Source organism: Protopterus annectens, chromosome 17.part0, assembly GCF_019279795.1.
Source record: "Protopterus annectens isolate FY-2018-M chromosome 17.part0, PAN1.0, whole genome shotgun sequence".
Classification (NCBI taxonomy): Eukaryota; Metazoa; Chordata; order Ceratodontiformes; family Protopteridae; genus Protopterus; species Protopterus annectens.
This window is the reverse complement of record NC_056751.1, coordinates 165,177,862-165,204,340: the sequence shown is the minus strand read 5'-3', so window position 1 is coordinate 165,204,340 and position 26,479 is coordinate 165,177,862. Positions and strand designations below refer to the sequence as shown.

The window sequence follows — 26,479 nt, the reverse complement described above, 5'->3', positions numbered from 1 at the left end:
TTACATACTGTTTTTTTTTTCTAGCTCAAGGACTAGCTTTTCTAGGACAGTTCTTCAGGGGCTCATGGATCCATATCTTTCCTCTTTCCAGGTTTAGGCTAAAGGCTACTGCAGCTGTGAGAATGATGAACAGACTACAATTGAGTAAGGTGCACTTATCCATAATTGTAGATATTTGAATTCCTGACTGCTGCAGTAGCCGCATCCACCTTCTATCCCCCTTGTATTGTATATAGTTAGTGCTGGGAAATTTTGTGGTGGTTATTTCTTGCTTCCATAGTTCAGGATGAGTACGCTGCTTCTTATCTTTGGGCAAGAAAGTCTTGAACATTTTTGCCACTTTAACTGCTGATTTTCCCTCCACAGAGCTGACCACTCAGCAGTCAGATTGGAAGGATGGAGGTAGCCAGAGCTTTTGGAAGTTGTCCGGGTGTTGTGTCTTGGACAAGACATAACTCGTATGTTCAAAAGGCTACTGCAGCAGTGAGAAATTCAAACATCTACTGTTGTAGGTTAGTGCAACTTACACAACTGTACTTTATCCCCCACTTTGATTTATAAAAGAAATAGTTGGGAGGTTGGCATAATGGTTAAGGTGTTTGCCTTAAAGACATAAGGTGTAGGGTTTGATTCCCACAGGGGGTAATTGGTTAGGCTTACAATTGCCTATAAGGGCAGTTAACCTAGCACTATATTAAGACTGGAAGGTTAGCATAATGGTTAAGGTGTAAACCTTGCAGACACAAAATGCAAGATATTGATTCTTGCATGGGGTAATTGCTTAGGCTTAAAATGGCCTACAAGGGAAGCTAGCCTAGTACTTACCTATAAGTCTGTAATTGGATAGATATTTTGACATTTTGGTGTTTGTGCAAATTTTCTTTGGTTTGTTCATGTTTTTCAGGACTCCTTTAACCTTCTGTAGGAGTACTTGTTGCTGCTATTGTTTGCCACTTTTTGGGCAAACAAAAATATGTTCAGCCTGTTTTGTATCTGGACTTAACAGCTTTGGAGCAAGACTGCATCTTCTGCTTCAGATGACATCCAACTCCTAAAAAAATATCAGACTGGTGATGGATGTCTGCCTCTGTTTTTTTTCCTTCATATGTGAATTGCGTCATCAAATATCCAATTATTTAAACATCTGTTGGGATATTGTTCCTCTCCCCAAAACTTATCCTTGGAACTACTTCAAGCCTTTAAGTCTTACAGCACAGACAGATCGGGAACCTAAACCTGCTCTAACTATTTGTATCCAGTTTTGATGTGTACCATTTTAATCAGGTTTTTGCTATGCATTATTCTAAGTCATTGGGCATTTACATTTTTTTAGATTATGCATTAGCTGATTACTTACTGATCTGCAAATGTATGTAGTCTGAAATAAAGTTTTGCATATAGGGGTATTCCACACATTTTTTACCACTTAACTAGTACTTTATTTTTCCTCCTATTCTTCTCTCTCCTCTTCCATTTGCTGTCCCATTAATCTGTATCTGACTTCTTTCCTTCTTCACAGTCTGCTACTAATTGATTCCTCTGTGATCTACAGTTGGTTTGACCCTGAAACATCCATAGTTCTGAGCACACGTTTAGGTGTTTGATTTTTAGGCATATTGTGATGTAATTTACACTATTGCATACAACAAGATTTTATTTTGTTGTATTTACTATAGCATGCTGCTAGGGCAAATGATCATACCACCTGTTGCAGAACCGCGATCAGTCCTCACAGAGTCATCCTGCATTGTGAGAGTAAATATTCTGCTTTTAGTGTAACAAACAGGTTAAAATGGCTTTCAGTGGATTTTTCTGAAAATGTAAAATAAATACTCTGCTTTTCAGTGTAGTAGAGAGTGCACTTAGTTTAAACTCTTGGCAAAAATATATAGCTTGGCATTCATTGTTGTTAGAAGTCAGAAGTAAAGTATTTTATCTTTATATACTATGCAGTTTGTGAAATTCATCATCTACAACAGGTCAAAACGAACTCTTGTATGCAGTTGTGTCTCGTCAACAGGACGTGCAAGATAAGAGCAAGGCCGAGGAGTTATTCTTCAGGAACAGAATGTTTGAAATATGGAAAACAAACTGTCAGCAGACCAGCTTCAAAAGAAAGACTTGTTATTCTGGCAAATTCTCTAAACTGCTGATTTAAGCAGGAAAGACACTATAAAGATTGGGACTTTTTCTTTTGTAGGAGAGACTTTGATTCTTATAGATCTGATGCTGTAAGCTGAAGTACGGCTTTGTTATTTGTGTATATCTTTCATTGTTATACTAGATGTCTGCTTCGTATGCAGAGTAAAGAATGTCATATCAGATGAGCTGTCTCATTGTTTTCACTGAGTAATGGTGCAGACTACCTGAATTAGTGTAGTATTTAAATTTTACACTGCCCTATACTGATTATTTTTCCTATAGGTACCTTTCTTACTTATTTCTTCCTTTCCCCTGCTTTCCTATTCCTTCCTGCTAATTCTTGTTGTGTTGTCATGTTGACCATTGGTTCCCCTCTCTGAAGTCTGCTCCATTATTTTGTCAGACACATTGCTGTCCCACATAATTAAATCTTTAGTCCAGGAACAATGCTCCTTTTGTAGCACTTGATTGCTGTTTTACATTGTTGCTCTGTAATGCCACACTTGTAAGTTTTGCCTTGAAACAGTCACCAAACTAAGGTTCCCTACTGTGTATTAATACTTATTTTTTTTATTAGACTCTTCTGTGGTTTGCTGTTTATCTCACCCCCTCCCTGTTGAACTATCTGAGTTCCTTTGATGTTCACTGTTAGATCAATGTTACGATACCTTAAGCAATATGGGATGTGTGGCCAAGGACTGGACCAGCCGGCCTGCTTCCAAAGGTTTAGAATTCTTTTCACTCAACCTAGCCCCTGGTATACATGTGAGATGCAGAATAAATCTAGAGACTAGGGCACCAAAACTTATAACTTTCTAGGTTGCAGAAGAATGTGTTTCTCTGCAGGCTTCAGTTAATTGACGTCCAGCAAGCATTCTAAAATAGGCAACTAAGTTCCCTGTTGGGGAATACCTTCCACACAATTATTTCAGTCGAAAAGTGTTTTGTTCTTTTGAATAATTTATTTTAAGACATTTTTGCCCTTTTGACAATCTGTTACAAAAAAATTTATCTGAGAGTTTAGGTTGTGTTTTAGTGTCCCTTTAAGGGTTTTCTTGTGTAAAATGTTTTCTTTGTAGAAATAAGAATATTTTCGTTCAGAAGTTTTTTTTTTTTCTGTGGGTGGGCCTTATACTTTAGTTGTTAAGGTGGTATTTAGTATTTTTTTAACAAAAAGTGTATTTTTATTTTTAGAAATTATGACCAACCCTTCATGGCTACACTGTCCATTTACCAAACACTGTTTTCGGATGTAAGCCAGTCTCTATTCCCAGTGGGGATTCCATAACTTTTTGGTCATTTTTAGTTATTTTTTATCAGGAAAGGTGCACTGTTTATGCATTACCTTGTTGTAAGGGGTAAGGCCAAAAGTATTTGGTGCTCATCATTACAAATGTTTACATCTGTAACTACATTTTTAGTCCGAAGGTAACCATGATTCTTTTTTGCTCCACTCTCTGCCTATGAGACTCCTTTTGCAGCTAGGATATGGATCATGGTCCAGCTAAGGATATCGATCCTTTCCCAGCCCACAAGAAGAAAAAAGTTCTTTGGGAGGCTTCAGTATTTAATCCAGCTCCCTCCTTGTGGATGGGTGACTCTGTTGTGGTCATCAGATATTCGTTAGACAGCTCCTGTTTTTCTTCTGGTCCTTCAGTATTCTTCCCCAAAATGACAGCATGAACCATGGGTTAGGCACATCCTTTGCAGCTGTACAGTTGCATTTGCAAGGGAAGGGAGAACAACTCTTGCATGCTTCTGGGAAGGTTCCAGGGGATGCTCTTTCAATTTACCTCACTGAGTAACTTCTTCCCTTGGGTAGGAATTGTATGTTGAGTCTTCTTTTCTGGGGGGTTCTCCTAGGAAGAGAAAGTATAAAAGTATAAGGGCAGACATTGTTTCCTCTCCTAATTCAAATAACTGTGTTTGGCAAGAGTTCTTAAGATCATTTCAGTCGTTGAGTGATGATTTGCCTCCTCAGAAGAAAAGCAACAAACTTCTTTCATATCAGATTTTAATTGTCAGTCTAAAGGACAAGATTTAGACTGGGAATGTCTTTCTCATATTCCTTCACCACAAGGTTGACATTCTGATTCTAAAGAGAGCCTTTCCTCATATTCCTCACCAAATGAATGATCTTTATTTTGCATCAGATGTTCTTGATCTAACAGTCCTTGGTGTTGGAACTTGTAGTGTAGTTAACAAAGGCCTTTTTGTCTTTCTGCTGTTTGAAGTTGACACATATACAAATAATATGACTACAATTGTTATAGAGAATTCAATCTGAGTTTACAAAATTATAAGCAATAATGAACACATAATGCAGTCTTTGATAAAGTAGTTGTACCAACTTACGTGTCACAGGACATGCAACTCTGACTGCTTAAATGTATTATAAACTACTTTTTTAAGTATTGCTGGGATTTGAAAATACATTTTCACAATACACATGCTCAGCTTCCAGACAGGTGTATTAAAGAAAGTATCCAAGACTCTGGAAGGGCTGCCAGACAGGAAGCTGGAAAAGAAACTGTCATCCCAGTTGTCAATCTTGTATTGCATATCTGGCCTAACCTCCACCTTGTACACACTATAGTGAATGGTTTATCTAAATAACCAGGCCATGTCATAGATCAGATGCCATGCCTGGCTATGTCTAAACAGTTTTGCTGAAGTTACAAAGGGCAATTTCATGAATACCCTTATTTATTGAAGACCTGCAATTCAGACAGGCAGCAAAGACTAAACTGAGAAATAGGTGCAAGTGGACAAGGTCCTCATAGCTATTGAAGTAAAATTTTACCCTCTGCAGTGCATTTTCCCCCCGATTGGAATGGAGTCTGCCCCAAATGTGGTGCAAGTGCAGGCAAAAAAAAAAGAAGTTTTGCAAGAGGTAACGGGGGCCATAGTAACTTTGAAAACAGACATCAACCCAAGGGTTGGCCATTTCAGCAGAACTGTCCGGAATATCATGGTCTTCCAGGATGGACTCCTTAGTCTGCTCCCTGTGGACTTGCTGAGTTATTCCACACTGAAGGCAGTTAGGGGTCACCTATTGTTCCACTTGTTGGCATTGATATCTATTAAATGGGATCAGTGGGTGAGGATAGTAGTATCCAGAAGATATTTAGTTCCTTTCCTCTTCCCCTCCAGATTACAATCTTTCCTTCCACACTTCCATCCCCCATTAGAAGGCTGCAGGAAAAAAAGAGACTTTAAGTCTGCTGCAGAAGAAAGTGATCCATTACATTCCACTTGACAAATAAAGATTAGGCTTTTGTTATTCTTTATGGTTACTAAGAAAATGAAAAGCCTTAGACCCATTTTTGCTTTGAGTGGCCTAAATCAATTTGTTCCAAAGAAGCTCTTTTATATGGTTATAGTGCAATCCTTTCCTCCATGTCTGCATGAAGGAGACTTAGTGTGATCTTTGTGTCCAAGATTCCTACCTTCATATCAATAAACAAAGGAGTGTCAAGGAGGTTTCTTTTTAATACTTAAGAACCGGCCATTACCAGTTTTGATTCTTTCCATTTGGTCTCACCTCAACAACCAGAGTGTTCATCAAGTGCGTGGCAGTGGTTGCAGAGCATCTGTAGCTGCAGAGAGTGTCCTTCTGTACTTAGACATCTTATACCTAGTGGCATCTACAGTGGACCATCTCAAAGTCTCCAGGTACTACCTGTTAGTTCTGTTTCAGTCTGTAGAAGTAACAGTGGACACTACAAAGTCCCAGTTGATGTCAACTCAATCCATCACGTTCACCAGGAACAGAATGAATACTCTGTCTTGCTGAGCTATTCTCCCACAGGAGAGAATTCATTTGATACAGGCAGTAGTCTTATAGATTCTGCAAAACCTAATTGTGGCAGGAACATTATGTCTCAAGAAAACATTGGGTCTCATGGCAGCCTGTATTTGCATGTATTACAATAGGGTAGAATGGAATCAGTTGTTGGATCCCCTACACTTTCCTTTCCAGACATCCAGGATGTGATTCACATGTCCATCCTACCTTTTTAGCCCCTGACCCCAATTGTGATTGTCACCAAGAATACTTCTGCTTTAAGATAGGAGGGCATAGCCAGCAGCAGTCCATCAACGGGACTCTGACACAGACACAGATAGAGACTGCCTTGCTCATCACTGTTCTTGAAATAAGGGCAGTCCTTCTGACTTTACAGGCACTCCAAGACTCCCAGCTGCTATTGCATCCAGTCCAACAACATGGAGATGTTTTTCTGTTTGAACAAACTAAGTAAGGGGAATCTGATCTCATTCCATTTGCAGGGAAGCCATGAGGGAACTTGGAGTGAGGATTTGCACATGATCACTTTCTTTGTAGCCTGTTATCCTGAGACAAGCCAGTTCATTAGCATACAGGCTCAGCTGTTGCTTCCTGATGCCTCATGAGTGGTCTCTGTCAGTAGCAGTCACTCTTTTCCATTGCTGTCATGTTTACATCCCAACATTACCAAATGCAACAGAATGTTTCCCTTATTCCTCCTTTGCAAGGATGCTCCGTAGATACACTTGTACAGAAGTGCCCACTAGTTCTCCTTTATGCTGTCTTCCCATTTTCCCTTAGTTTAAAGTTTCTAAAGAAGGTCAATATGTGAAACATCAGGGTCATTCTTACAGCTCCGTTTTGGCCCTGGCAAGTGTGGCTTCCCTAGTACAAGGCACCTGCACTGAGGTTAAAGAAGAGACTTCTAACTCATCCATCCTTCAAGCCTCATCCAGACCTTTACTCCCTATGCCTAACTGCATTGTTTTGTCAATTCCAGTATTGGCCAGGAACCCCTCCCCCCATAAACACAGACTGCATTCTCCTGATGCTTAATTATGCCCAGAGACCCAGTAAGAAGAAGATGTACAAGAACAAGTGGAGTCAGTCCTCCATTTGGATCATGGCCAGGGCTTACAACCTTTCACAGCTCCATTCACTTCTATTTTTAGAAAACATATACCATAGATAATTATTCCATATTATTGTCTAAAGTTTGAGCCACTCTTCAGTCAAGATCCATCTAGCAGATATCAGGGAAACAATTCCTTATTTCTAACATCCTTCTAAAAGGTAATGTTCTTTCATGGGTTTTATACTTTGACATATAAAATCTAACTGGCTTCCTGTTTTGGGAAGACACTCTTTGTGGTAGTAATCACTTCTGCCTGAAGAATTTCTGAACTTCAGACCTTATCTGTACATCACTCATATCTTGAAATCCATAAAGATAGTTACTCATAAGAGCAAGTCTTTTGCTTAGGCCAAGAGTTGTAACAAAGGTGAGTTTGAATCAGACAGTTAATCTTTCAGTATTCATCCCAAATTATTCGAGCAAGGGATAATGTTTGTTGCACTGTCTTGATATTCAGAGACAACTCATATTTCAAGCAGGCAGAAGACTACCAACTGTTTGTATCATATTCAGCCAAGTACCTAGAATCCAAAGTATCAAAGCTAACTTTTTTTTCTCATGGCTTTCAAATTTTGTTACAGAAATTACACTAGAGCCTTAGTTACTGAGCATAGAGTCCATTCATTTGGGCCATGATTGCCTGTCAGGCTTTCTTTGAGTGCCCCTTTGGGTGATAGTTATACACTGGCTACTTTGGGATTAATATTCTTTTGCTAAATATTATAAACTGGTTGTGAGCTCTAAATCCAGTTCATACTGTGTATCAATGTAATTCAGGACATTTGTTCATAAGGACCCACCCTAAGACAATAGCCTCTGTCCTGTCAGTGATGACAGTAGAACTAGATATGCCCTAGATATGAAAGTTACATACTTATAACAAGAGATCTGGTTTGGTAGTTTAATCGTCTTCATCATTCTCCACTATTGGCCTGGCAGACCTTTCCAGCTTATTAGTTTGTATATACATTGTGTTTAATGATTGCTTTAAGTAGGGCTCCTGATTTGTATGTGCTTGCAAGAACTGCAGATTGGGTCTTTGGGTCCAGATGATCATGGATGAGAGAGGGAGAGAGAGAGAGAGAGAGAGAGGCTTTAATAACTTCTCACCCAAATTAACTATTTCCTGGCACTCTTAGGCTCTTTGGTATTGATCATGATGGAACCATCAGTCCAAGTCTGTCATTTAAGTATGCAACTTTTGTTTGTATTAACCCTTCCAGGTTTTTATTTAATTGTGTTAAGTGATGTCACATTAAGCATAGAAGGACATTTTCTACAATTCCAAGGGCTCATTCTTCTTGTACCATGCCTATTTCTTTTGTCTTTTTTTCCATAGTGCTGCTATTGATAGTATTTGCAGTGTCACAACCTTCACTGAATACCTTTGTGAGGTAAGCTGGTTATTATTTCCAGGTCCATGTCTTCCTTCGTGGCTCTTGTCACCAGTCATATGGTTCCATGATGGAGGTCACACAAGAGGATTCTGAATGGAGAGATAGGTCAGCAAGTGAAGGAGGGTATTATTGCTGAAATTAAATTCATCCTCAAGTTTTGGTGAGTACCTTCATTAGGCGGTCCCTGTTTTATACAATATCTTACCAAGATGACACTGATATACAGACTGTAATTTATATAGAATATATCATGGACAGAAGTACATTCAAAATTAAAAAAGAGAGCTGGGTGCACAATTCTGGAAGGCACACTGGTGCCAGTACTGGAAAAGATGACCATGTATAATCCTCAAAATATGGAAACATTCCTACAATGGGGCCAGTCCAGGCCCAGGGGTAGCATAGCTCTCCTGTTGTGGAAGAAAGTAGTAGTCCACAAAAATCACAACAAAACTGATAGGCCAGACAAGAACCATAAAGACGATAAAGTGGACTATTAAGGATACAGAATAAATTATGTATTGTTACTACTGTGCAAAAAGCCCAGAATTTCCAGACACAAATATACAAAATGATTGAGAGACATTAGAGAAAAGAAAAATACTTCCTCAAGAAAAAACTTTCAGAAGCTTAAAATAAAAACTTGTATTCATTAAGACAACAGATTTGTGAAAAACAGTATATAGATCAAGAAACTTTAATCTGTTTGGAAAAAGAAGCATCTGAGGAAGTGTGAAAATATAAACCACAAAACCTAGAGATTTTTGAAAAGTATAAAAAAGAAATACGGACATGGGAAAGAGAGATTTGATATTGTGTAATATCTATGCAAAGGAGAACACCAAATTAATCAATATAAAAAAGGCAGTCCCAAAGATATTCAGAGAGAAATACAGGCAAAGACATCTAGATATGGAAAATTTCACAATAAAAAAATAATATCACAAAGAGAATGTAGAAAAGAAGATTAGTAAAGTAGAAGTTAAAAACACAGAAGTTGAGGTTAAGGAGTGCCTGCGAAGTGAAGGATTTGGTTTAGAAGATCTAACACAGGTTATATCACAGCATGATGGAATGAGTCCCCCAAGTAAGAGGAAGCAGGAAGATCAGGAGACATCTGAAGAAGAAATGTGGACATGGGAAAGAAAAAGAGATTTAATATGGTGTAATGTTTATGCAAAGGAGAAAGCAAAACTAACCAATACAAAAAGAGCAGCACCAAAGATATTTGAAGAAAAATACAGGCAAATGAATCCAGACATGGAAAACTTTACAATACAAAAAATAAGATGACAAAGAGGAAACGTAGAAAAGGAGATTAGTAATAGAGAAGTTAAATAAATAGAAACTGAGGTTATGGAGTAGTTGCAAAATGAAGGATTCAGTGTAGAAAATCTAATTCAGAAAGCACCACAATGGGATAGACCAGTGGGTATCCAAATTAAGGGAAAACCAGTGGAACAGGAAACAGTTGGTCAGGTGCCATATGAAAATATTTTGGAGCCTTTCACAGGAAACCAGTATAAACATTCACTTGAAGCTAGGCAGCAAGGGAAGGAACAGGAAATTATGGAAACTCTGATGCAGTCAATGTTGAGAAGTGATATGCCAGTGAATTCCCATATGACAGAGCAACGGATGGTACAGGATGAATTTGAAGAGAATGTGCCAAAGGAAGATGCTGAAGAACTTTCTATAGAATACCCTCAGGAAATGGAAAACACAAAATGTGCCCTCAGTTTAGTAGAAAATGAGCTAAGAGAAGAGTAACTTGATTTAATAGACATAGATAGACATATTAAGATCAGTGAAAGAAATAGACTGCAGAATGTCAGTAAAACCCAAAAAGTCAGACGTTTGATAAAACAAATGAACACAGTAATTAGGACTGTCCATAGAGATCCATGCAATATAAAAAAAGTAAACAGGATATATTACTGTGCAGCTAAATTAAAAACTGATAAAGTTCTACCACAAGAACACAGGGTAGTGAGAGAAAGGAAGGGGAGAAATCGAATACCATCATGGACATATCAAATAGAGAAAAGTATAAAGCAGTTAAGACAAGAAGTGCTACTGTTAGAAGAATATAGAAGAGGAAACAGATCAACAAAAAATCTAAGAAAGATAGACCTGATAAAACAATGCGTAGTATTACAACAGACCAAGGATGTATCATGCAGTATCGCAAATAAACTAAAAATCTCAGCATGGGCTGGAATACTTAGAAGATATACAGATAAATATAAAGGAAAAGTACAAAATAAGCAATTTATTGATGACCCAAATGGTTTTATAGAGAACTGGGAAACAAGGTAAAAGGAATTGAAAGACTACCAAAAAAGAAACAATAGATGCATATTGGAGACGTATATATGAAGATTCTGCAGAACATAACAAAGATGCTAAATGGATAGAAGATGTAAAAGAAAGAATAAGAAGTTTAAAGGTACAGGATATGAAATGGGATGAAGTAACAGCCAGAGAGTTTGAAACAAAGTTAAGAAAAGCTTCTAAATGGAAAACCCCAGGCCCAGATGCAGTAGCTAACTTTTGGTTAAAAGTATTATCATCTTTGCATGAAGATTTAGCCATGAGTCAGAAAGAAGAAAAAATATAGTGGGGGGCAATAAACACCATAAGCTCTACCAAGTAAAATGGATAATTCACTTTTAAACAAAGAAAAGAGATAAAAATAGAAAGCCTTTTCTTTACACGTTAAGTGCTTTGGCCCTTTGCATCTATGGGACTTCTTCAGAGCAAAAAACAAACAGCACCAAGTCATTTTTATAAAGAACAAAGGTTAACAATCTAATCATCTAATTAATCCAGCCATTAAATTTAAAGAAACAATACACACCATACTCAAAATAATTACAAAACTAAATATAAAAAAATGAATCATGTTAAATATTAAGACTTCTATCAATGCCATAATAAAGCATGACATACCTTACAAAAAATAAATGAATAAAAAAGGAATATCCTTCATATTAAAAAAAATTAAAACTTCAAAATAAAAAAATACTCTTTAAAACCACTATATTAAACCTGATATTAAATTGTGAAGCTAAAGCCCTCTTCCTTAAAATGGGTAGAATAGATAAATGTTCATTAATTCCTAGAGGGCTAATAGAATTTAATTTAATTATCCAAAATAATTCCTTAATTTCAAGTTCTATTTCTCACCACCCTCCCTTTGCATTTTGTGGCATAACTTCTAAAATTCCAAATTTAAATTTAGTGAACTCCTGGCATTCTAAATCATGTTTGTAAAGTGAGTTGTTAGTATTCGCTCTGAAAATAGCATATAAATGAACATAAATCCTTTTCTTTAGCTTTCTTTTGGTCTTCTCTACATAAAAACGTCCACATTTTTCACAAACAGCGATATAAATAAAAACATTTGGTATTACATTTGCCTTTGTTTAACCTAATCAAAGCTGTGGTCCCCTTGATATTAACTGAATCTGCTTAGAGAATAAAGGGACATTGCTTGCATGTTCCACACATAGTTGTACCTTTCCAAGCCAAAGGAGGTTCAATGTAAATATGTTCAAATAAATTTTTTAAATTCTTCCTGGCTTTGTATACAAAATGAGGTCCATGACCCAACACTTCATAAATATCTGGGTTACCCTTAAAGATGACCCAGTTTCTTGAAATAATGTCCCTAACTTCTTTACTTCCAGCTCCATATGGAATAACCATACTTTTATTATAATCCGGACCAACAATCTTACTATCCAAAAGTGTATCCAAAAGGTACCAAAAATCAACTAGTAAACACAAAACGTACCCAGGTCTGGTGAAACAAAATGACAGAAAGTAGTCAGGTAAAATGCTTTAATCCAAAAGTAAATACTGTAATCACAAACAAATCAAAAAAAATTAACGCCTCCAATATTAAATTTTCATTTGAAAAGACTTCATCAGATGTGGGATGTTTTAAAAGCCATTGTAGTTTCATTTCAGAGACTAAGTGAACCAAGGTTATTTCACATTTGCAATGGAATTCATTGTGTATCACAGTGTGGATCTGGTTATGCAGAAGCTAATGTGACTTCATACATGGCATCTGGCTTAAAATGCAAGATACTTGGTTTTAAGTTTTTTTAAATGTTTTTCTCCACTGAAGTTGCCCACTGATTTCTGGATTCTGCATCCATTCAGTCCAAACAAAGGAAATGTGAACTATACACTACACGCAGCTTCAGCAATCCACAAAGGGTGGCTTTTTAAGTGGTTGTTCTGAACTGTTGTCTCCTAAAAGAGGGTTATATTTAGTTCCCCACCCAGATAAAACTTAATCAGCAATACACCTCATTATACTTATGGGATAGCCTCTGTTTTCAAACATTTCTGTAATTTTAGTCATTTCTAATTTAAAATTCTCCAAATCTGAACGCATCCTAGCTGCTTGAACCAGGTGACATTAAAGGATGTTCCATTTAGTATACCTAGGATGGTTCCTTTGAAAATCCAGATAGTTCGAAAACATCTCCTCCCTATATATTTTGGAAACAAAAGAACTCCTGTCCTTGTCTTTGTTTAAAGTTATATCTAAATAATTTATGGTAGTGTCTGAGATAGTTGAGGTAAATCTAAACTGTGAATTAATACTATTAAGGTATTCCACAAACTGTGCAGGTTTCTGTGTTGTTTCCTTTCACAAAATAAAAATATTGTCCAAAACCAAAAATATGAAAGCCAATGTTGGGAATATAAAAATCCAAGAATATATTAAGATTCTCAGGCATAAAGTACTAAATTGGTGTATATGGGTGCACAACAAGCATCCATCACCACCCCTCTAACTTGTTTAAAATATTCCCCTTCAAAAGTGAAAAAATTGTTCAACAAAATAAATTCCATTGCGGTCCTGATAAAATTCACCATTATCTCACTAAAACTAGTAAGACTTTATAATACTTCATAAAATAATTCTAACCCTTCTTGGTGGGGAATAGATGTAAGTCAATCAACAATATGTTGACAAAGAAAACAATGTTACAAAGACATGCATATGGAGCATTTCTCCCGAGGACTTCTCTGGACTTTCCAGGCAAACAAATGTTAACTAAATAAATAAAATAAGTAAACATCTATAGTTGAAAAACAACAACTCTCACAATACCATTTTTATCAGTTTTAGATAAAAAAATCCCAGCAGTCCTTTAATAGGTAATGAAGTGAATCTAAAGAATTTTTAAGAAGCTTATCTATAAAAACTCCAAGGGGATGGGTGGAACTATTATATGCTGAAATAATTACTCTAAATGGGGGTTGTTGTATATCCTTATGAATCTTCAGAATGCCAAAAGATACTGGAATCAATGGCTGTTTGTTTTCAAAAAATTAAATAATTCTGCAGAAATAACTTCTTTTAATAAGGAATCTCCAGAAATAGCTGAATTTTCTTATGTGCTAAAAAAATTCATTCTGTGAAGCTTCTTGATATCTGGTAGTATCATGAAATAATTTTAATAAACAGTTAACATAATCCATTTTATCCAAAATAACAATCCCCCCACCCTTGTCCGGCTTTATTATTCTTAAAGTTTTGTTCCTTCTAAGTTCTTGCATTAATTGAAATTCGTCTTTAGTCAAATTTAGAAAATCTGTTTTTATTTGTAGATAAAGCCAAATGTATTTCTGGAAAACATGTTTTTTCAAAGATCGAAATTAAGGGATATAAGAAGGGATTAAAACAACTCTTTTTTCTTAAAAGTCAATTTGTTTTCAACTATAGACCTTGAATCAGGTTGTTCTTTAAACATTAATTGAAGGTTCAGCTTTCTAGTAAAAAGTTTAAATTCCGTAATAACATCTAAAACCCCCACCTTAAAAGAAGGCACAAATATAAAGCCTTTTTTAAAAAGGGCAAAATGTGTTTCATCAATATTCAGCTGAGTGCAATTAAAAATGTTAAAACTTTGATAGGTATTTAATTTACCATTGTAGGTTATCAGTATTTCTTTGACACTAAATTTGAATGTTGCTCCTGCCTTAATTCCTCCAGGTTTTCCCTCTGCCTCTGCCCCTCACTACTTTCGGAGTGTGGGCTTGGGGTAGAACATCCCGTTGCTTTTTTTTTAATTCTCTATTCTTTCGGACCTCCTAAAAGGTGGGTATTGCACTTCATACTCCTCTTCTATTTCATTATCCACCTCATATGCCTGATGTATATTGGCATGAGAGTCAAAATGTTCATTATCAACCCTCCTTTGATGTCCTTCAAGGATGCATCTGCAGTCATCACATATGGGTTGTCCTGCCTCAGGCAGCCCTTCGGTCGGCCGGATTCCAAAGTCTGGGTCCGGCGTCGGCTGAAGTCGCCCCTTCAGAGTGCCTGGGGTATAAAAGCGCCAGCCGACGCCATCTTCCCCAGTCTTTCTTGCCACGTGGTGCCCGAAGCAGAAGTAGTTCGCAAGTGCCGGTCGGCCAGCTCCTGTAATTCAGCTAAACCGAAGACTTCAAAAGCTAAGTACCCCGTTGGGGACTCTTTCTTGCCTCAGCTGATGTCAGATGAAATTAATAATTGCTTAACTTGTGGGAAACAAATACCTCATAAGGATTTCCACTCTTACTGTCTACCTTGCCTAGGCCCAGACCACGCCGGCCTGTTCCGCCTGTGCTTCCTTCAACCGACGCACTCTACGACGTCAGTCGGAGTTTGCAGAGGAATTTTTTGGGGCTAGTTTTGCTTACAAAATGCAGTCAGAGACTCCGACTTCACATTTAATTAAGAAACAGAAGGACAAGGACCGACACACGCAGTCCACGGTTTCGGCTGAAACCACGGCCAGGCCTACCGCAAGTGTCTCGGTCTCGGCTGAAAACGAGTCCTTGGTACTACCGTCCACCGAAACCGTACAACCGACAACCTCGGCCCCGGAGGCCGCTACTGTATCGGTTGTTGAACCTCCATTGGAATCTGGTGTCCAGGAACCTTCCGACACCATTCCCTTAGACAAAACTACACCAGCACGTGGTGCAGCCAGGCCTCCTGCATCCATGTCTATTAAGGCATTCTCTAGGGCTAAAGCTGCTAAACACTCAAAATCTATGCCTCCCAGGGTTATCCCTCAGGGACCCACTACAGGTTCTCAGATCCTTAGTCTAGCTGAGGGCCTTATTTCATTAATTAGGGGCTCTCAGCCTCATCCGGACAGGGGCTCTCAACCTCCTACAGAAAAAAGGCCCAGGGTTGAGCCCTCTGATCCCCTCTCCTCAGATGAGGCCTCTGATGGCTCTGCTCTCTTGGACTACCAGGAGGAGGCTTTTACGGCCTACGAGGATTCAGATGCAGAGGAATCTATCCCTTCGGCCTCCCCTCCTGAAGAACTGTCTTTTGGAGAAACTCTGCACACTATGAGGGAGCATTTTCAATGGCAGGGCCAGGAATTCTCTGACTCCAGGAAAAGATTAAGGACCTTCTTGCATTTGCCTCAGCATAGACCTTTGGCTATTCCCCCTGTTTTGAATGTCATTGATGATGTGTACTCTGAATCTAGCACAACCCCTGACACTCTCCCTCCGGCTCCTGCCAAACCCGATAGGTACTACAGGGTCCCGGAATCACATCTTTTCCTTTACAAGGCCCACTCTGCTGATCCAGAAACTATTTTCCAGGGCCCTAAAGGGGTTGCAGCTGTCACTACAAAGAATCCACTCCCCTCTGAAAGGGAGTCCAGGGCTTTAGAGCGTTGGGGTAAAAAAGTGTATACTTCTGCTACCCTTTCTATGAGGGCTTTAAACTGTCAATTTCATATGATACAGTACCAAGAATATTTGTTAGATGAATTGCATAAAAAGCTGTCTTCACCTGAACCCCTAGATCGCAAATCACTTCAGGATCTGGTACATAACTCTCAACAGGTTAGCAACCATTTCTTGCAGTGTGGTTATGATGCATTGGAAGCTTCATGTAGGTCAGCTATGACAGGTGCAGTCATACGTAGGCATGCTTGGCTGAAGGAACAATCTCTGCCAGACCATGTTAAAGCAAAGCTTCTGGATGCTCCACTGGAAAAGCAAAAGTTATTTGGCTCCACTGCTCAGGAGGTCTTAAAGAAATTTGAAGAAAAGGCAAAATCTGTACAAACAGTCAAAGATTTTATGCAAGTCCAACCACCAAGATTCAGCAGAAATTGGCCTTCCAAGAACTTGTCCTTTCCAGACACAGACAGATTTCAGAGAGGCAAGAACAGGCGTGCCAGAGGTAGAGGGCAAGCTAGAGGCTCCTACAGAGGACGTCAATGGCAGCCTCCCAACCAGAGAGGTAGTGCAGGGCCTACAACTGCTGCACAAGGACAGACTCAGTGACTTTATTTTGACACCGCCAACCAGGGCTCAATTGGAAGCACCTTTGGGCGGAAAGCTTTCCTTATTTTCAGAAAATTGGCACATTATTACAAGGGACAAATGGACACTACAAATAATAGACAAAGGATACAGGTTCCATTTCCACACATTACCAAAAAGAAAAGGCATGCCAGACCTGCCACCAAATCAAAGGGCAGAGGCTTTAAAACAAATCTCCAACTTAATGAAAATGAAAGCAATAGAAAAGGTTCCTCTTGCAGAACAAGGCCAAGGATTTTATTCCAGACTCTTCCTTGTTCCAAGAAAAGAAAAGCAATGGAGGCCTATTCTCGACTTGTCCGCACTAAATACTTATCTCATTGTGCCAAAATTCAAAATGCTGACTCTACAGCAACTCCTTCTCATGCTGGGCAAGGGGTCTTGGCTAGTAACTCTGGAACTCAAGGAGGCATACCTGCATGTCCCTATCAGACAAAGCTGCAGAAGACACCTCAGATTTCTTGCAGGTTCAGAGCATTATCAATTCTCAGCATTGCCCTTTGGCTTATCTACTGCGCCCAGAGTATTCACGAAATGCCTGGCATCAGTAATTGCACACTGCAGACTTCAGGGGATGCAAATATACCCGTATCTGGACGACTGCCTTATACAAGCGGACAGCAAACAAATTTTGGTAAAACACTTGAATTATGCCATCTATCTTCTTCAGGCCTTGAGATATACAGTCAACATTCACAAGTCAAGACTGGTACCATCCCAAAGAATAACTTTTCTGGGTGTGGATCTAGACACAACCACCCAAATGGCTTTCCTCACAGAAGAAAAACAAAACCAACTACCGGATTACTTCAAAAACTTGTCAAGACAAACTCAGCTGACTGCAAGGAAAATCCTGCAGGCCCTGGGTTACATGGCTTCTTGCATTCTTCTGATTCCTCAAGCAAGGCTACATATGAGGAAACTCCAATGGTACCTAAGGAGTTTATGGACTCAGCACAGTCACAGCTTGGAAACTTTGATACCACTCATCCCATGCCTTCAAAGGGAATTTCTGTGGTGGGCTCAAGCAAGCCAGTCAAACAGGGGTTTGCCCTTCAGCAAACCAATAGCCAGCCAAACCATTACAATGGACGCTTCAGACCATGGATGGGGAGCGCACATGGAGGGAAGATGCATTCAAGGGCTATGGTCACAAAAAGAGCTACGCATGCACATAAACCAAAAGGAAATGCTGGCAGTTATACATGCAATCGAGGCCTTCAAGTTATTTCTACATCAAGGCCACCTGCTAATAAGGACAGACAACACTACAGTTATGTGGTACATAAACAAGCAGGGAGGCACCCATTCCTACCCTCTTTGCAGACTGGCAATGAATCTATGGGAACTTTCCTTGACTCTCAATATACAACTGCAATCCCAGTTTGTACCAGGAAAGGACAATATACTGGCGGACAGCTTAAGCAGGAACATCATGGATACACACAAATGGATGCTGCACCCAGACATCTTCCATCAAATAACACAATCATGGGGGAGACCGGACATAGACGTCTTTGCCTCCCCACACAATCATCAGCTGGAGAATTTCTGCTCAAGGACATACCACCCACAAGCATGGAAAGTGGACGCTCTCTCCTTCAGCTGGAGAACTCTAACAATGTATGCATTCCCACCTCTTCCATTAATGACCAAGGTCTTACTGAAGATCAGGGCAGAGCAGCCAAGAGTAATTCTGATAGCTCCGGACTGGCCAAGACAGCACTGGTACCCATTGCTAAAGAGCATGTCACGGACAAAACCATGGCTTCTGCCACAATGGCCGCTTCTCCTGACACAGCACAATTACAAAACTCTGCATTCCAACCTGAAAACATTACAACTAGCTGCCTGGAAAATATATTGACTCATCACCAGGATAAGCTATCCAAGAGAGTGAAGGATATCATCATGGAAGCTCGCAGGCCTTCCACAAGAAAGGCATACTCAGCAAAATGGAAAAGATTTCACACCTGGAGCACCTCAAAGGGCCTAGATGCAACAGTTATGAACATGGCACATATCCTGGAATATTTGGCAGAAATGCTCCACAATGGACTGTCTTACTCTTCCATTAAAATTCATGCTTCAGCAATTTCAGCAGAGTACAATACTGATCCACCTGTCTTCTCTCATCCTCTGCTAAGACAGTTTCTAAGAGGAATTAAAAACATCAATCCTCCAAGGAAACCACCACTGCCTACTTGGGACCTTAACTTGGTGTTGGAAAAACTAACACTGCCTCCCTTTGAACCAGCAGCATCTGCAGAACTACAGTTCCTCTCTTGGAAGACTGCCTTCCTTCTGGCCATAGCCTCAGCAAGAAGAGTATCTGAGTTACAAGCCCTCATGGCAGTACAGCCATTTCTTATTTTTCATCAAGACAGAGTTTCATTGAGAACCAATCCTTCATTTATGCCAAAGGTGGTATCTAGGGTCTCCTTAAACCAAGCTATTCACCTGCCTACCTTCTTTCCAAATCCACAAAAGAAAGGGGAAAAGCTTCTGCACACCCTGGACATATACAGACAGTTGCACTACTACTTGGACAGAACTAAAAATTACAGAAAAACTGACCAGTTGTTTGTAGCATATGCTGCTGGTGCACAAGGAAAAGCAATTTCAAAACAGACAATTTCAAAATGGATAGGGAATTGCATTTGTTTCTGTTGCTCCTTTCATGGAAAAACTGTGCCAGCTAACATTAGACCTCATTTGACCAGAGCCACAGCCACCTCCACAGCCTTCTTAAGAGGGGTGGCTACCAAGGACATTTTAGAAGCTGCTACATGGAGCTCCGTGCATACATTTTCCAAGCATTACAACTTACCTTTATATTCCAGATCCAGAGCAGGCTTTGCTACGGCAGTCCTGCAGGGCATTTTAGCTACACCATCCTTTACATAGATCCTCCACCCCCAGATTGGCTATGGTATTCTACCCATATGTGATGACTGCAGATGCATCCTTGAAGGACATAGTAAAGTTTTGTACCTACCATAAATGTAGATGTCCAATAGGTATGCATCTGCAGTCAGGTTTACCCTCCCTCCTTCCCCTCTGTGGTATTTCTTGGGTACATTCCCCTCTCCTAGCTAGCTGGGGTTATCTATTATGGTGTATTTGTTTTTATATATGTATATATGTTTTAGTGCATGTTTGGAATTTATTGCATTTCTCCAAATTTAGCCTTCCTTAGAGGGCACCTGGCATCTGGGGCAAGAAAAACTAAGGAAGATGGCGTCGGCTGATGCTTTTATACCCCAGGCGCTCTGACGTCGGGGAAGGGGCGACTTCAGCCGACGCCGGACCCAGATTTTGGAATCCGGCCGACCGAAGGGCTGCCTGAGGCAGGACAACCCATATGTGATGACTGCAGATGCATACCTATCGGACATCTACATTTATGGTAGGTACAAAACTGTACTTTCTTCTTCTTTTGGGGTATCCAAAATCTTAACAAAATATGACTCTGGTATATAGGGTATGTCTTTTTCTTAAGATAGTTATTGTCATCCCTTGCCATTTTTTTACACTTGCATTCTAAATTAATTTTCACATTTTGTTCAACTCTTTTAAAAGTATTATCATATTTATAAATATTGGATTCAATAACAAATCATCCATAAATTTAGCATTCAGTTTGTCCAATTCCTCAAGTAAAGTGTTAATGTGTGCATTATTGATTTTAATAATGAATAACATCAGTTCAGAATCAAATCTATCAAATGTTTCTAAACGTTTGACAGTGTCAGCATCACTAGTCTTCAGCCCATTTGGAAATTTAAAAACCCTTAGCCCCTTAGGCACTCTCTTGTTCTTAAAACTCTCATTAAGGTACAGATTATCACACTGCAGATTGCGTACCTAAAAAGTTTAGTTTCCAATTCAATCATTTTATTCTGAAAAGTCCTTGGGGGCTGCCGTATCATATTTGTATTCTCCTGATTTTGAAATGAAACTTCTTTTTTGTATCCAGTCTCTAAAATTAAAGTCTCTGTTATCTCAAATTCGTGAATCCATTTCATTCTGATGTGGTTGCAAAGTAGCTCCCATCTGTGTTTGAATCGCTTCCGAGAAGTCAACCTGATTCACCAATCTCACATTAGTATTATAACAGTCCTTCCTCCTGACTGCTTCAAGAGATTGTGAGGCTTGTAGTTTTTCCAGCTTCTTATCCAGATTTGTCACCTGCTGCTATAGCATAGCTACAAGCTGTGTCAAATCCCCTCTATGGTTTTGTGAACAATTTTCTATAATATTGTTATCTGTTACTGCCTCTGGAATAACATTACACCCTAGATGCAAAGAACACACTCTGTTAACTTGCTCCATAAATCAAACCTCCAAAATTAGACCAAAAAACAATAAAAAGGTGTTGCCTTTCCAATGTAAGCCATATTTAAAGACCTGAAACAAATGTAACTCCACAACTACGAACTACAAGAAAATGTTTTCAGCTGTACCAAAAATAACAACTAAAAAAAGAAGAAGAAAGGTACTGGGGCCAATAAACACCATAAGCTCTACCAAGCGGAATGGATCATTCACTTTTAAGCAAAGAAAAGAGATCTGACGATGTATATAAACTATACATGGGAATTGATGCCGACAGAGTTTATAGTCATTTAGAAGAAAACTCAATTCTGGCAGTAGAACAAAAGGGCAGTAAAAGAAAGTCATATGGAACTAAGGATCATTTGTTGTTAAATAAAGTCATAGTGGGGAACTGTAAAAAAGAGAAGAATCTAAGTATGGCATGGATTGACCACAAAAGAAGCATTTGATAGTGTCTATCCCACATTCATGGATAAAATAGTGCTTAAAAATGCATAAGATACACACTACACTAATCGACTACATTACGGTGACCATGAAACAGTGGCATACCAGTTTGCAATTAAGCCGTGATAAAGGACAAATTATTATCCTAGGGATAAAGATTCAAAGAGGGGATATTCCAGGATGACTGTCTGTCACTGCTGCGATTCTGCCTTGCCTTTAACCCAGTAAGCTGTCTACTTAACAGCTTAGGCCATGGCTATAATTTGACTCTTAGAAAACAAAAAAGTGTCAAGACTTCTCATCTTCTCTTTGTCTATGATTTAAAACTGTATAGGTCATCAGATGAGGAACTGGAAGCACAACTACAAGTTGTCAAAACTTTTTCAGATGAAATAAGAATGTCATTTGGTCTTGATAAATGTGCAAAAGCAACCTTTAAAGCAGGAAAACTGCAGCACCAGGAAAATATCTGTTTGGGAAAAGAATGTGATATAAATGAACTTGAGCAAGATGAAGTGTATAAATATTTGGGAATTGATGAAGGATCAGCAATAAAACATGAACAAATGCGAATAAAACTTAATAAGGAATATTTTAAAAGCCTTAAATTAACCCTGAAAACAACATTGACATCTAGGAACAAAATTCAAGCTATAAATGAATTTGCTCTTCCTATCCTAATTTACAGTTTTGGAGTGATTGATTGGCCCTAAAACGTGTTGGATAGATTAGATAGGAAAACAAGAAGGCTGCTTCATGCTCACCAAATGATTTATAAAAATGAGTGCATCCCAAGATATTTTGTTGTTTTCTAGGAGCCAAATTTTAACCATGGCCTAACAGGTTTGCCACAAATCTCCCATATTGCACACACCACTGCCTTTCACTAAAAAAATAAACTGGCTAGAGTTCCATAAACAACTCCTTCTGCCTCAATTTCATGACACTCTCCATTGCTACAACCCCTAGCTTGTCCCTCATTAACAGCTCTCGTCTCCACCTATGTCCCTAACCGTGAACTTCGTAGCTCTGACCAACACCTACTCAAAGTTTCCAAACGTAATAAAACCATAGGTAAAGGTCTTTATAGTGATGCAGTCTCTACATCTTGGAACAAGCTCTCTCTCCTCGTCAGATCTCTCCAAAATTCAATCAACTTCAAACTTGTCCTAAAGGACTACCTACACAACTCCTCGCCCTGCCCCTGTAAAGACACTACTTGAAGCAGTTTTCCTTCCCAACCTTCTTCTCCCATCAAGCCACTGCCTCTGTTTTCCTCTATCCTAGACTCCCCTGCTAGTAAGCTTTCTACCTCCACTCTCAATAATCTACGCAACTATTTTCTTAAATGCTTGTTAGTGCATCATATAACTCTCACTTTTGTCTTTCCTGCTTTTACCCTGCCTCACCACTATTTTCCTGGACTTGACTCTGTGCTAAAAGTAGGACCTGCCTATCCTCTAGTCCTTCCTTACTCTTTCCCTTATCTTATTTTCCTACCATACAAATAGATGCAGCTGCATGTTATTGTAAGGTTATTAATGGCACCTTTTAAGAATGTTTAACACAATGTGTATTCTCATTTTATGATTTTGTTTATATCTGTATTTTCTCTTTTGTAACTAATTGTAAACATTGTATCTGGAGCTTTTCTCCTCGGGTCTCTACTGAAAAAGGGTACCTGCCCAGCCAGACTAACCCAGTTGACAAATGGCAAGTAAATAAAAATAAACAAATATTACCCATTCCGAAGGAGGGATAGGCCTCCTTGAAATTGATTTACATGTATAGATCTGCAATTGTGGGACTACACACATACCTGTTCACCTCACAAGACCCAAATGTAGTGAAAGTTTTGAAACATGATGAGAATAAATCTAAGACGACTTCTCTGCTTAATCTAGCAGAAGCATATTGGCGTCAAGCAGGAATGGAAATCAAATCAGAAGTAGATTAAAATCAGGCAGCAACTGAATGTGCCAAAAAACAAAAGAAAGAATATAAGGTGAAGGACTAGAGGAGAAGTCAAGAAATGTTGAAAATGCATGAATCTAGTTGCAAGTATAGAAAATGAGCCTCATGTTGATCAGGAATGAATGCAGGAATGGTTAAGGAGAAGCGAATTCAAACCATGAGTTGAAAGGTTAATATTGGTGGCCTAAGATAGCGGGCTGCGTAAATGCTGGTTTACAAAGTCCATTGAACATGTGGGAGAAACAGGCAAATGTAGGTTTTGTAAAACTGAATTGGAAACAGTCGCACACCTTGTTGCTGGTTGTGACATACTAATGGCAGAAGGACTGTATACTGAAAGGCATAAAAATGTGGCAAGATTGCTGCACTGGGAATTGTGCAAACTTTATTGTGTTGAAGTGGCTGAAAAACACTTGAACCATGAGACAAAAAGCGTCATAAAAAATGATGAAGCTTATCACATTGGATCACCCATTACCAACATTTCAAAAGATAGATGCTAGAAAACCTGATATAGTGGTCCATGAAAAGAAGACAAAAGTAGCATTGATCAAAATTGCCACATCCAGTGTCTTGCGTATAGAGAGACACAAAGTCATAAAATATCAGGATTTGCAGGCAGAAATGAGAGCAGTGTGGAAGAAAGATACCCAGACAGTCCCAATAGTAATAGGAGCAATGGGTTTTGTAAAAAAAAGAATGTACAGTCTTATTTAGATATGTTACCAGTACATGCAACTCCGTATGAATAGCAGAAGGAGTCATTACTGGACACATTGTGGGTGCTGTAAAGAGCACTTTTGTCTGACATCAAAGATTGAAACAATGCTAATTTCATGAACTTTAATCGTACTTTGACTTAGGAATGAGGTCCATTCCTGTCATGGTATTAGAAACCAAAACGATTTGGAAAAATTAAAAAAAGAGGTTTAGCTAGGAATTCTGTCTTTAAGGTAATAGAAGATGGATGTTTTAGCAGATGCAAAAGCTTTCTGTCTGAATAGTTGTTCTTGGATGTGGTTCCTTGCAAGTCTCATGCTCAGTACATTTGGAATGTAAATGGTGAGTTCTATAGACTGCAGTGCACAGTTTTAAGAAGTTTTCTTTTCCCAGTGTTGTGCAACTCTGGGGTTGTTTCCAGGTTGTGGAAGACTTGTCCCTGATGTGGGCAGCAACAAAAAAAATTTTTTTGATCTGTGCCATTGCAATAAACAATATAGATGTGATAACAGATAATAGATCTGTGAGAAGAACGTCCATCTTTGGTAGCATACCCTCCCATTTGCAGTGTGACTGATATGGCGTGTGTTCCTCTCAGTCCTCTGCCTTTTTTCTTCTTTACTCAGTTAAGCATTATAACATGGTAGTGTGTGTTCTTGATGAGAAGTGAAATTGCTTCAGGCAGCCTGCGAAACTGTTGCATACTTTGCAATCCCAACCTGCAGCATAAGTCCTTGCGGGGACCAAAGTTGGACTTTCTTCTTAGAGGTATATCATTATTTAGATACATACCTTTCAGTTTTGACAATATTGCTAGGTAATTTGTATAGTTTTTAAAAAGTTGCTCCCTAGCAAAAACAAATAAATTAAATAAATAAGTAGATATTTGCATGTAGTATTATTACCCTTCCTTCCTTCTCCTAGACTGCTGCAGAAGGCCTTTTGGACATTTTTCTGCTGTCTAGCATTGCCTAGCATGATTTTCCTCTTCCTCTTTACCTTCTCTTAGATAGACTTAGCATTGTCGGACACACTTGTGTGCTTTTTCTGGAGGTAACTTGCAGGTTTCAGCTCACGTTGTACTAATTATGCATGTACTACTGATGTCTACCAGGATTCAACCCTGTACTTCATGACATTTCTTTTTATAAAATCAGTTGTTGACAGATGAGCAAGTGATGACAAAGTCTTGAAAGTACAACTTACTGCAAGAATCTTTTCTGTTTATCAAAAAATTGCCACTTACTGTATTATATGTAGTTCTGGTGTCAGTGTTCTATATTAAGGATTATGGTTTAGCTGGAGTGAGAGAAAAATAAAATATAGGCATGCAATAAGTTGTAGCTTTAAGCCAGACCAGGAGAATTCTTGTTGAATTATGTTTTTTTAATATATATCACTGACATCTTTTTGACTTTTGTTTTAGGATTGCTGTTTTAGAAAAAGACAAAAATGCTAACCTGTTTTTTTTCTGATTTCTATTTCAGGATTGCTCTTTTAGAAAAAGACAAAAGTGTTAATCTGTTCAGCAAAAATAGCTATTTTAGGATGGAATACAGTGCCTTGGAAGAACTTGAGCTCAAGATGACAAACAATAGGAATGCAGAAAGTAGGATTTAATTGTCTTTGCTTTTAAAAAGTACTGTGCACACTCTATGCTGAAATGATTTTTCACATATCTGCATTCTAAAGAGAAAAGTAGACTTAAGTTTCATAGAAAACAAAATAAATTCTTTCTTAATTGTTGTCCATATTTGTTGTAACTAAATTGCACTTACTTTTCACTCATTTCTTTTTGACATTAGTACTAACATCCTAACTTCCTATGAATAAAAGCCATGTTAAAGGATTTTCCTTTGAGAAGTATTTCATCAGTTATTACAACATCTGGATAGTCTTCTCCTTAATATGATTTATCCTGCAGTTCCTTGATTTGGCTTGAGTCTACATTAATGATGTCCTTGGCAACACCAGTATTTGTATTGTGATTCTGTATTTTGGCATGCTTCTCTTCCACTTCTTACTGGCAGGAGCGGCCTTAGGTCAACTGGTGCCCTAGGCAAAAGGGCACAACGGCACCCCCACCCCACCACCCAGTGCCCCCATCCTGGTCTATCTACACCAAATAAATACTGGAAAAGTGTTCCTACTAAAGCGGCGCCCTAGGCGGCC

The 26,479-nt window shown here is 38.7% G+C and overlaps 1 protein-coding gene across 1 annotated transcript in view; it reads left to right on the top strand.

Moving 5' to 3' along the window:
- The window catches only part of CCDC112 (coiled-coil domain containing 112), a 1,199,833-nt gene that overhangs the window by 168,422 nt on the left and 1,004,932 nt on the right, over positions 1-26,479 (top strand). Inside the window, exon 3 of the mRNA XM_044059045.1 lies at positions 25,795-25,916. Coding sequence (XP_043914980.1) covers positions 25,795-25,916 — 122 coding nt within the window. The remainder of the gene's footprint in view (positions 1-25,794; positions 25,917-26,479) is intronic.